The 13022-nt window shown below is 34.1% G+C and overlaps 1 protein-coding gene across 1 annotated transcript in view; it reads right to left on the bottom strand.

Annotated features, from left to right (window-relative positions):
- The window catches only part of LOC127873247 (TATA box-binding protein-associated factor RNA polymerase I subunit A-like), a 42100-nt gene that overhangs the window by 18216 nt on the left and 10862 nt on the right, over window positions 1–13022 (bottom strand). The window contains exons 3-7 of the mRNA XM_052417022.1: window positions 12528–12691; window positions 12037–12101; window positions 5214–5319; window positions 2552–2696; window positions 1990–2132 (exon numbers count right to left, since the gene is read on the bottom strand). Coding sequence (XP_052272982.1) covers window positions 1990–2132; window positions 2552–2696; window positions 5214–5319; window positions 12037–12101; window positions 12528–12691 — 623 coding nt within the window. The remainder of the gene's footprint in view (window positions 1–1989; window positions 2133–2551; window positions 2697–5213; window positions 5320–12036; window positions 12102–12527; window positions 12692–13022) is intronic.

Here is a 13022-nt window from a genome sequence, read left to right on the forward strand (position 1 = left end):
GCGGGTGCATTTTTGAATAAATGAAAGCTTGTCAGATTATTTTTTTTAGAGGTCACAGTGACCTTGCCTTTAACCTAGTGACCCAAAACTGGGTGTGGCGTGTAGAACTCATCAAGGTGCATCTACATATGAAGTTTCAAAGTTGTAGGTGGAAGCACTTTGATTTTAGAGCAAAATATCAAAGTTTTAGCACGACGCTGGCTTACACAACACGATGACGAGCTAACAATATTACGTAAGTGTTTCCAATGAAATTGGACACAAGGTTGTACACTACATGTTATACAATAATAAATGAGCCCTGCTCTGTGAAAAAGGGGTTTTATTCATGTATGTTAAGTGTCATACCTGATTAGCCTGTGCAGTAAGCACAGGCTAATCAGAGACAACACTTTCCGCCTTTATGATATTGTCAGTTTAAAGAATGTCTCTTCTTAACAAAAATCCAGTTTAGGCGGAAAGTGTCTTCCCTGATTAACCTGTGCAGACTGCAAAAGCTTATCTGGGACGTCATTTTAGGCACATGCATTAAATCCTCTTTTCACAAAGCATGGTTCAAATACAACACTTACACCTTACACTCACCTGCCCGTTAATATATCAATTAACAATTTCAGTAAATGCGCAAGTTACACTTTTTGAAGTCCACTTTGTGATTTTTTTGCAATACCTACCAGTAACTTGTTATTAAAAAGAAAACACTGTTCTTTGGAAGAGTAATATTCTGGACATCATTTAATAAAAAGCATTAAGGTAGCGCACCTGTAATGATTTCCAGCAATTTATTTTACGATCATTGCCGATCTTCAATGATCTGTTATTTCCGAGAGATGAATTTTACATTTTTAAAACTTCGAATTTTGATATATGTTTACACAATTCCGTTAAAAATACAGTATTTTCACAATATTGAATAAATATTGACTTTGATCCAAATATCATCTGAAAAATATGATTTTGCGATTTCTTCCAAGATCGCAGAGCCTTTTTAACTTTTTACTTATTTATATCTAATTTAAGCTTTTACCAATGTGAAGTTGTTGTGGTAGAGTGGTTAAGGCGATAGCCTAGAAATCTTTTAGGATCTTCCAGCGCAGGTTTGAATCCTGCCGACGTCGCATACTTTTTGCGGCGCGTTTTCTTTCTTTTTTAACGTAATTTGATTTTATATAGCTTATAAGCTATGTTTATTGTTAAATATGTTGCAATTTTTATGCACATTCTTCAATTTTTAAAATTAAAACAACGTTATGGCTAAATTGGGTGATTTACTGCTGAAAATACGAATCATGCATGTTTTATTTTTATTTCAAAAAGTAAACGGTTAATCTCTCTATTTCTTGGTAATTTTGCTTTATATAGTGTATCTATAAAAACTAAGTTCAAAATATTACTTAAATGATACTATTTTGAATTTTATAACTCTTTGTTATTAACCAACCCTAACTTCTACTTGGCTGAAACCACTAACATTTCATGGAGCTCTTCCACATTATAAAAAAAAAATGTCTGTAAAAAAAACACTTATTTCATCTTGTTTAAACTTTAAAAACCTTTACTGCATCTGTACACACCAACTGCATGCCGATATTTGGAAATCTGGATAAATTTTGGAACTTTCATATACCCCAGGGGTGCAAATAAACTGGACAAAAGCCGAGCGTGGGGGTGGTTTTTAAAAAATCAGTATATTTTTTAAAAAAGCATGGAAAGCCTACCTAAAAATTTGCATGTAGTTCAGTGAAACGATGCTGTTTAAGAAAATAATACATTAGATTATATTTGGATAGGTTCCGATTACGGGTGCGCTACCTTAAATTGACAGCTTAATGCAGCTGCGTAAAGTGTCGCCCCAGATTAGCCTATGCACGGGTTAATCAGGGACAAAACTTTCCACTTTGATGAATGTTTTCGTTTTAATACGGTTTTAACAATAAAATCCATGTTTTCCTCAAAGCAGCTCAATTGAATCGCTTGCTGATTTCATACCTCAACGTACTTCCACAGGAAAATATTCCATGTGCCTGGCAGCAAGTCAATGCCTTCAAAGCATTTTAGTGCCTTTTCTGCATAACGCTCACACTGCATCTCATACGTGCGTAGTTGTGACGCCACATCCTGACTCGCTTCGTCTGCACAATGGAAAACACGGTTGGGAGAATTACACACGGCAAGATCCAAAAGAAATTGTCTAGCATTTTATAACGTGAATGTAAATAGTATATTACCTTTGCCTATCAGATGAGTGATATGTACGTCTATATTGTTGTTTTTTGGAACATAATATTTTATTTTTATTAAATTAATTTCTGAAACAATATTTTATAATGTAAAGATCCCATTTAAAATGGTAACTGACCAAATACCCAATCAATGAACAGACAATGACAACTTGACAGACCTATGCATCGCTCCAAACATACAGAAAAATTAAGACATAATGAATGGTAAATTGCAGAAATGTGATAATGGATTGTGCAACAAAGTGAGTAGCTGCTAAAACTATGTGTTGTTTTAAGTCAACATTCAGGGTTTATAAATTCATGAGCACCTGTCAACTCCCCGCGCTTGTGTTTTTCTAGCAGTTGTCGACATCTTCTCCACTCAGAATGCAGCACCAGTCCCAGGTAGGCCTTACGAATCTGTCGATCACCCTTTCCCATTTCGAATTTCTTACCTCTGTAGCTTATGTCCTTCTGCAGAATAAGAATAGTTTTGCATTTATTACATTACATGTATTATACAGCTTCATGATTCGGTAATAAACAAGTAACAGAAGGATAACAGTCTCTGCTAAAGTCTGTCAGCTATTGGACAAAGACAGTCAAACAGAACACGGTCAAGAAATTTCTTATACCGACTCTTAAGTCCCATAAAAAATTCAGGTCAAGTTCTTATTTGTTTTGACTGACCAGATAACAGGACTTGGGCAAAGTTATCTTTGCTATGCAGAAAATTTATCTCTGTCAATTCATATTGCAGAATGTCCCTACCTGGGGCTCTACATAGTGCAGAATAACCCTACCTGGGTATGTGCATTGTGCATAAAAACTCTCATCTGGGATCTACATAGTGCAGAATAACCCTACCTGGTGATCTACATAGTGCATAATAACCCCATTCAGGGCTCTACGTAGTGCACAATAACCTTACCTGGGCCTGTTCATTGTGCATAATAACCCTACTCTAGGATCTACATAGTGCAGAATAACCCTACCTGGGGATCTACATAGTGCATAATAACCCTACCCAGGGCTCTACATAGTGCCAAATAACCCTACCTGGGGGTCTACATAGTGCTGAATAACCCTACTCTAGGATCTGCATAGAGCAGATTAACCCTACCTGGGGATCTACATAGTGCATAATAACCCTACCCATGGCTCTACATAGTGCTGAATAACCCTATCTGGGGCTCTACATAGTGCATAATAACCGTACCAGGGGTGCAAACAAACCTAAATGTGGTTCCTCATAGGCCAGAAAAACCCAACCTTTGGCTCTTCATAGTGCGGAATTACCCTACATAGGGCTCTTCGACTTGCAGGAATAACCCTATCTTGGGCTCTACATATTGCAGAATAACCCTACCTGGGGATTTACATAGTGCAGATTTACCCTACCTGTGGCTCTACATAGTGCAGAATAACACTACCAGGATCAACATAGTTCAAAATAACCCTACATAGGGCTCTGCTAAGTGCAGAATTACACTTAGTGAGGATCTACATAGTGCAGAATAACCCTACCTGGGGCTCTGCTTAGTTCAGAATAACCCTACCTGGGGCTCTACATAGTGCAGATTAACCATAAGCTGTAAATAGTGCATAATAACCCTATATTGGGCTCTTCATAGTGCAGACTAACCCTAACTTTGAATCTACATTGTGCAGAATAACCCTACTTGAAGCTCTACATAGTGAATATAAAAAAAATACCTGGGCGTCTTCATAGAGCAGAGTAAACTTACCTGGTGCTCACCTTAGTGCATAATAACCCTTCATTGGCTTTTCATAGTGCAGAATAACCCTAACTTGGGCTCTTCATAGTGCAGAATAACTTTACCTTGGGCTCTATATAGTGCAGGAAAAACTACACCAGACACTTCATAGTGCAGAATAACCCTAACTGGGGCTCTTCATAGTGCAGAATAACCCTAACTGGGGCTCTTGATAGTGTACAAAACCCCTAACTTGAGCTTAACATAGTGCACTACCTGCGACTCTTCTGTGCATAATAACCCTACCTGGGGCTCTACATTGTGCATAATAACCCTACCTGGGGCTCTACAATGTGCATAATAACCCTACCTGGGGCTCTACATTGTGCAGATAAACCCTAATTAGGACTCTACATAGTGCAGAATAACCCTACATGGGGCTCTGCAAAGTGCAGATTAACCCTAACTGGGACTGCAAAGTGCGTTGAAACTATTTCGTACCATTTAGTACATAAAATTATGCCTAACTGCTAAAAACAGACACAACTAAGTAAAATATTTCTTACCGCCATAAAATATCTACAAGTATAAATCATAAATTTATCTCCACATTTTTATCTACAAATATACTTCTATCAACCCTTTTATATTAATAAAATTAACCAGGGTTAAAATTTATACTACAGTTATAATAGTCTGAGGGTAAGGTAGCTATATACAGAATAACAGAAAATTACCCCCATCCATACTTCAGCTGTTGATCAGAAACTCTCTTTCAATTTTTAGGAACAGTGACCTTGACCTCACTGGTTTAAATGCAATTTCATGCTAGATCAGCATTTAACCTACCTACACACACAAAATCAGAGCAATATTTCTATTGTAACTAAGTAATTTTAGGGGTTAAAAAATATTTTATGCAACAGAAACCTTGACCTTGACAAAACTGGCCTCTAATGCAACCCAATCCTAGGTCTACATGTCAGCTAGAGATAAGAGTTGATGGATGCAAATATTTCCTGATTTTCCCCAAGTACAAAAAGGGCCTAATTCTATTAAATTGTTGATCAAGTGACCTCGCATTATGATACCTATAAAAATAGCTTGGACTACCTGGAGCTCATCACAGTGCAGTGTAACCCTATTTGGAGCTCTGCACAGTGCAGTTTAACCCTATCTGGAGCTCTACACAGTGCAGTGTCACCCTACCTGGAGCTCTGCAAAGCGCAGTGTAACTCTACATGAAGTTCTGTATAGTTCAGTGTAACCCTACCTGGAGTACAGTGACTGCCTCTGCCTTCTCCCCAATACTCAACAAGTAGACTGCAAACTCTAGCGCAACAAATTCCTGATTCATACCAGAAAGCTGCTTGGCCGTACTGAAGTGCAAGTTGTTCTAGATTAAACATTCATAACTTGTTTTCCATAATTGACTTGCAAACATATGTATTAAGTTGACCAATTATTGGTTCATTATATTCAATAGCATCTGTTTGCATATTGATACTCAGATCTTCGTTCTTCAAATCCCTAGACAAAAAATGTAAACAAGACCTGCGTTTGTTAAACACAATGTCCCCTACTGTGAACTTATTTGAAGCAGCAACAGCTTTTTTAAGAGAAAATTATTTAGTCCAAGGCCCATAACTTTTCCAAGATTGAATGGTACATAATGAAACTCACACTTCATCTGTAAGTCATGTAGGTAGACTCACATACAAAAAAATCAGGTCAATATTTTAAAACATTTTTGGAAAAAAGTTAAAACAAGGGACAAAATTGTAACAAAACCAGGTTTTCAATACAAAAAAAAAGTCTGATAAAGGGAGACAATTCAAAATGTGCATTGTTACCCCATTGTTTCAAATTCAATATATTTTTACTCGTGACAACTTTGATTTCAATTTGAAAAAAAATCTGATAAAGGGAGACAACTCAAAATGTGCATTGTTACTGATTGTTCATAATTACCCCCCTTGGTTCAAATTCAATCTATTTTTAGTGGCGAACTTGACCTTGAAGATATCGACATAATTTTTTCCCGCTACATACCGTCCAATGATAGTGAACAAATGCGCCAAATGATTTTAAAATCTCACAATGAACGACATAGTTATGGCCCGGACAAGCTCATTTATGGCCATTTTGTACCTTTGAACTCAAAGTGTGACCTTGACCTTGGAGATATCGACATAATTCTTTCACGCGACACACAGTCCAATGATGGTGAAAAAATGTGCCGAATGATTTAAAAATCTCACACTGAACGACAAAGTCATGGTCCGGACAAGCTTGTTCCGCCCGCCTGCCAGCCCACCCGCCTGGCCGCCTACATTCGCAAATCTAATAATCAGTTTTTTCCTTCGATGAAACCTGGTTAAAAACCTGGTTAAAAATGGAATGCCGGACTAACAGATGGATGGACAGTCCGACTGCTATATGCTACCCTACTGGGGTCATACAAAAAAAGTACCATATTAAAATTGCTCTGTCTGACAATTAAATCAGTGTGGCGTGAGGAGAGGCAGCTTGTGTAAACATAAAATGAGCCTCACTCTGGGAAAATAGAGCTTAATGCATGTGTGTACAGTGTTGTCCCAGATGAGCCTGTGCAGTCTGCATAGGCTAATCTGCAAGGTCACTTTCCACTTTTTGTTTTTTTTGTTTAGAAGAGACCTTCTGGTAATTGTTGACCCTGATAAAGGCTTATCAGACTGAACATGCATTAAGCAACATTTTCCAGACTGTTTGTCATATAGAAATCGATGTTGAAAGACCCATGAACTGTACACTACTGTTATGAACAGCAAGGTTTAAGACCAATGGCCATACTTTTATTTAACGATAAATTTGAAGCACATAGCTAATCAAGCGTTTATTAAGAACTATATGGAAAATCCAGTCAAAGATTTAAATGTACCATGAAAACTGTCAAAACCAAATAATTTTGGCACTGCAAACATTTTTTCTGTTTCAGAGGTGTTTGAGATTATATGAGTACAGTAAGTAGACAACATGTCATATACTTCATATATTAACCTTTTATTATTGTTTATTTTTATATTATTTCTTGCATAATAAGAATGCACATTTGACTAAGCATTTCATGCTATCAAGAATGTATGATTTTATATGTACATCAGACTTTTTCCGAGGCATTTGAGCACAGTGGCATCCCTGTGTCTGAATGTCAAAAAATGGTACCCTGTGTCTGAATGTTCAATGCATGATTACCCCTCTACCTAAATTTCCAATTATTATATGTGTATACTTTTTGTAGCTCTAGACCAATGCAAAGAATAATATAGGACACATAAAACTCTGACTAAAAAATAAAACATTGAAAACTTTAGAGTCCACTGTGCCATGCATCAACAAAGTCCTAGGGAAAGGCCTGAACAAGTATTTGTATGAACCCATATGAACATACCGGTATTCCAATGAAACCTGTTTATAGGCTTTTTTTTTTTTTTTTATTCAATATCATACATACAATGTAAACATGTATATGATCATACAACATAGTGATTGTACAAAGCAATAAAGTTCAGACATGTTATACAAGATATGCTAATATATATATTTTTTTTAAAGAGAATAGAAAAGAACAACAGAGGAATAGTTATGAAAAATGATGAGTTGTATAAAGTCGGAAGAAAGCATACTGGACTTGTGTGTTTTGTTTTATATTCACAATGATCTTGTCAGATTGAAAAAAAAAATAAACAAAACTATTTTAGAAAGATAAACTAACATTAGAGTGAAATGTATAAAAGTGGACAAAACATTATGAGAATTTAATCCGATTCCATTTTTGTTCAAAGATTTGTAATGTGTCATTACTGAGGGCTATTTCTTTCTCAATCTGGATTTTAAGTTTAAGACTATGGACAAAACAATAAAAATTTGGTACTTGTTTTTTGTGCTTCATGTTTAAAAAAAATAAACAAAACTATTTTAGAAAGATAAACTAACATTAGAGTGAAATGTATAAAAGTGGACAAAACATTATGAGAATTTAATCCGATTCCATTTTTGTTCAAAGATTTGTAATGTGTCATTACTGAGGGCTATTTCTTTCTCAATCTGGATTTTTAGTTTAAGACTATGGACAAAACAATTAAAATTTGGTACTTGTTTTTTGTACTTCATGTTTAAGATAAAATATTTCATCAATATAACCATAAAATTCACAATATTATTACCGTCTAGTGATTTCAATGAGTTAATTCCGAAACTTACATTTAAGAAAGATAGTTTAACGTTTAGTTGCTGTTGTTCAAGAAATGATATTAATTGATTCCAAATAGGCTGGATGTGTTTGCACTCCCAAAAAAGATGTTCTATAGTTTCAATGTTTTCACTGCAGAAGTCACACAGATTTGAGTTAGCTAATTTGCATTTAAAGAGATATTTATTTGTAGCTATAATTCTATGGATGTATTTATATTGAAAATTTCTCAGTGTGCTTTCAATGGTTGCTTTATATGGCATGGTAAATATGTGTTTCCAATTAAGTTCATTTTCTACAAAAAGGTCTTGCCATTTATTTTGGATTTTGGAGTTTTCTGTAGGGTTTTTAATTTGTAGTGTGTAAAATATTTTATTTGTTTTGTTTTTTCTTCCAAGTATGTTTTCTACAAATGTTGTTTGAGTACATGGTGTATTATTTGTATTGATTTCAGATTTAATATGTATGGGTATGCTTTTGATTAGTGTGTAGTACTTCAGAAAATTATTTGAAGGTATTCCGTATATGTAGCATATATTATCAAAAGAGTAGAAATCCTTAATTCTGTAGTCATATAATTGGTCGACATATTTAATGCTTCGTTCAAACCAATCTTTATAGAAAAACGTCTTATTGTTTGAAGTTATGTCTTTATTGTTCCATAAAATTGTTTTACTGCTGGTTTGGGTTTCTAAGTTATGAGTGACATCACTCCACGCTGATAGAACATCAGACAGAAATATGTTTTCGTTTGCAATTTCATGTAAGATAGTATTGCTGATGTTACATTCAAAGAGTAAGGAGTCACCATATTTTTTAAGGATTTTTTGGTAGAATAATTTCCATTTACTCGTATTGGTATTATCTAGGTATCTTTTAACCCAGCTGCATTTGATTGCATTCAAGAATGAGTCAATGTTCGTTAATTGGATACCTCCATTTTCTACAGATTGAATTAACCGAGTTCTTTTTATTTTATCAGGCTTACCGTCCCATATGAAATTAAATATTGCTGATTTTATATCGTTAATTACATCGTTTGGTGGATTTGGGAGAACTGTTAATACATATATTAATTTAGGAAGTGCAAACGTTTTCAATACTGTGTTTTTTCCGATTAGTGTAAGTTTACGATGATGCCATGATTTTAAGCAGTTTTTAAAATTCTGTAATTTAGGAAGTATGTTTTTAAGAACTGTATCCTTTTCATTATTTGTGAAAGTAATGCCTAACGTTGTGGCTTCATCGGATGTCCAATAAAATTTCATTTCTTTTTTATATTGAACAGTACTTTGTTTTAATTTACCTACTCGTAGCACAGTACATTTACTTTTGTTTAGTTTAAGACCCGATGTCATTCCGTAAAGGGTTAGCGACTCTATTAGGTTATGGAAAGAATCGTAATTGTCGTTTAAAAAATAAGTTGCATCGTCAGCAAATAGGGATTGTTTGATTTCTTCGTCAGGTTCTAGTGATATGCCTTTTATGTGTTTATTTGATTGGATTTGATGTGATAGATACTCGATGCAAATAATAAATAGCGATGATGAGAGTGGACATCCTTGTCGAACCCCTCGTTCGATGTTAAAACTGTTTGAAAAGAAGCCATTGTTAATGATTATACTGTTAATATCGGTATAGAATAGTTTGACCCATTGAATGAGACTTTCACCAAAGTTCATATTTTCTAAGCAAGAGAACATAAATGAATGATCAAGCGAATCGAATGCCTTTTCAAAGTCTGCAAAGAATATTAGACCAGGATTATTTGAATTGTTGAAATAGTTTATGCATTCTTGGATAAGACGAACGTTTTCACCAATGTAACGTCCTTTTATAAAACCAGATTGAGATTTTGAAATGATTGATGGTAATATTTTTTTAATTCTGTTTGCTATACTTTTAGTTGCAATTTTATAATCATTGTTTAGTAAACTAATCGGGCGCCAGTTTGATAAGGATTCTAAGTTTTTTCCAGGTTTTGGAATAAGCGATATAATACCTTGTTTTTGTAGCGTAGTTAAGTTTTCGTTGTTAAATGAATAGTTAAGTGAATTAATTAGATGTGTTTTTATCTCATTCCAGAATATTTTATAAAACTCGATTGTGATGCCATCAGATCCTGGGCTTTTGTTATTTTGCATTTCTTTTAGGGCTAATCCACATTCATATTCATTAAGCAATCCGTCGCACAGTTGTTTTTCCTCTTGGTTTAAAGCGTGATGTGTATTTTTAAAAAGGGTGTTATTTTCAACATTTTTTCAACATTTTTTCGTTTATAGAGGGTTTCGAAAAATAAACGTTGTTCTTCTAGTATTTCAGTTCTGTTTGTTATATCTTTGCCATTGACTACTAATTTGTGTACAGTTTTTTGTTCACTTCTACGTTTTTCAATGTTTGCGAAATATTTTGTATTTTTTTCATTGTGTTCAACATGCTGTGCACGCGCTCTTAGTATTATTCCATTGAGATGTGTATGATAGATTCCATCTAATATTTGTTTTTTTAATGTTATTTCATTTTCAATGTCGGTGGTATCATTTGTGTTTGTTTGATGCAATTGTTTTTCAAGTGTTTCAATGGTTTTGATGGTTTCAGTTTCAAGTTTGTGTGTTTCTTTTTGTGTATCTAATTGTTGTGTTACGTATATTTCCTTTAATTACTTCCCATAAGGTGTTTGGGTTTGCATCTTTATTATTTTGAACTGTATTTAATATTTCCTGTTTTATTTGTGTTTGATATTGTGTATCTAATAAGATGCTATTGTTAATTTTAAAGTATCCTGGGCCTCTTTCAGGAAGTATATTGTGCAGTTTAAGTTCAACTAGAGAGTGGTCAGTCATAAATCCTGGTTTTATGTTACATGTGTCAATAATGTTGCAAAGAGATTCAGATATTTAAAAAATAGTCTAATCTACAAAATATTGTTGGTTTTGTGTTTGAGTGCCAGGTGAATTTGCTTTCGTTTGGATTTATAGTACGCCAGATGTCTATCATATTGTAGTTTTCAATTATGTTATTTAAAATGTTTCTATTTTTAGGATGAGTATAAAGGTTTCCACTCTTTTTGTCTAATAATGGGTTAAGAACAGTATTAAAATCACCACCGACTATGATGTTTTTATCTTGGTTATTAATTATAAAGGATTGTAATGTTTCGTAGAATGTGGAATCATCTATGTTAGGGCCGTAAACATTAATTAATGTTAATTCTGTTTCGTGTATTTTGATATCTATACTTGCTTGTCTGCCAATTATTATTTCGTTAAAGTTATTGACTGTGATCCCTATATTATTTTTTATAAGAAAGGCAATGCCTTGTTTATTAGTATGTTTTCCACTGAGATAGATTTCTCCGTCCCATTCATCTTTTAAGGTTTATAGGCTTATCACAAATACAGAAAAACAAATTCAGTGCATGTACCTATTTGGCAGTTTTATATAAAGAAATCAATTTTAACAACTTGAGATTTTTTTTTACAATTTACATTTTTTAAATTAAAGATACTGGCGTGAAATATCAGAAAACACTGTACATTATACTCCGACACATTCTCAAAACAAAATGTAAACAAATTCCAAATTTGACAAAAAATCCCATTTAAAAAAAAAATCTTATTTTTAGAAATAAGCTTCTAGTTATTATTATATTATATCTCAATTTTATTTCAGTTACATCTATTTTATTATATAATTAATTTGTATGATTTTGTTCATATAAATAAATTTATAATCAAGAGTTATATTTAATAAGTATTTCCTAAATCAGTGGACTTTTGCGCTAAATAATTCCAAATGCAGGAATTAAATTTTTCCACAAGTAGCCACGAAAAGGCCTGCTACTAATAAATTGTAAAATACACACCCATAAAGTCTCTGCAGAAGATCCCTATCCTGGTGGCCATCCATCGCAAGCAACTCAGATCCAACCTTAACATATACTTCAAAATGCAGTCTTTAGTTATTTATATACAGGACCAATTTTAAATAATTTTAATTATTAAAAAAACCTGACAATTTAACTCTCTATTTACCATACAGTGTTTGCAGCAAGCAGAATTGACAGCCACACTTATATTTTGTCAAATCTTGTAAAATTAATATTTGCTTTTTCATACACTCCCATAAAAACCATCTAAAAATGAATGGCAATGAATGCTGTTTCTAGAAATTAATTATTTGCTTAGCCTGAGCCTATTAAAGTCATAAATACAGTTGATAACCAAGCATAACAAAGTTTATTGCGGACTAAGTTAATTGAAATTACAATTTTTAATTAGTCACCACAGTTACTATACGAACTAAGGATCCAAAACTATTTGAAAAGCTTAGATCCTTTATAATAAATCAGCATACCTTCCACACGGTATTTGACGTTCCCAGGGGTGTCTGTGCGATTTTGTGTAATATTTTGACTGCCTCTTCCCACCTGTGACTCAGCAAAGTTTGACGAAGATGCCCGAAGAGTTGCTGAAGAGCTCGAGCTATAGGCTTTGGCGTCCACTGTTCTAGTTTGCTTTCTACATTGTATCAATAAAATGTCATCTTAATGTTCAACCATAAAATTAGTGTGAGCCTCGCTCTGGGAAAATGGGGCTTAATGCATGTGTTTAAAGTGTCATCCTAGATTAGCCTGTGAAGTCTGTAAAGGCTAATCAGGGATGACACCCTCCTCATTACTGAATTTTCACTCTGATGAGACTACATTTAAACTAAAAATGGCGCGGCCATGGCCGTCGCGTATCCCCACACCGCAACTTTTGACCAAGGGGTCAGATCAAAATTCCAAATAGTGCACTGTCGCACATATGCTCATAGCTACCATGTGTTTAAGTTTCAAGATTCTAGTGC

Source organism: Dreissena polymorpha, chromosome 3 (genome assembly GCF_020536995.1).
Source record: "Dreissena polymorpha isolate Duluth1 chromosome 3, UMN_Dpol_1.0, whole genome shotgun sequence".
NCBI lineage: Eukaryota > Metazoa > Mollusca > Bivalvia > Myida > Dreissenidae > Dreissena > Dreissena polymorpha.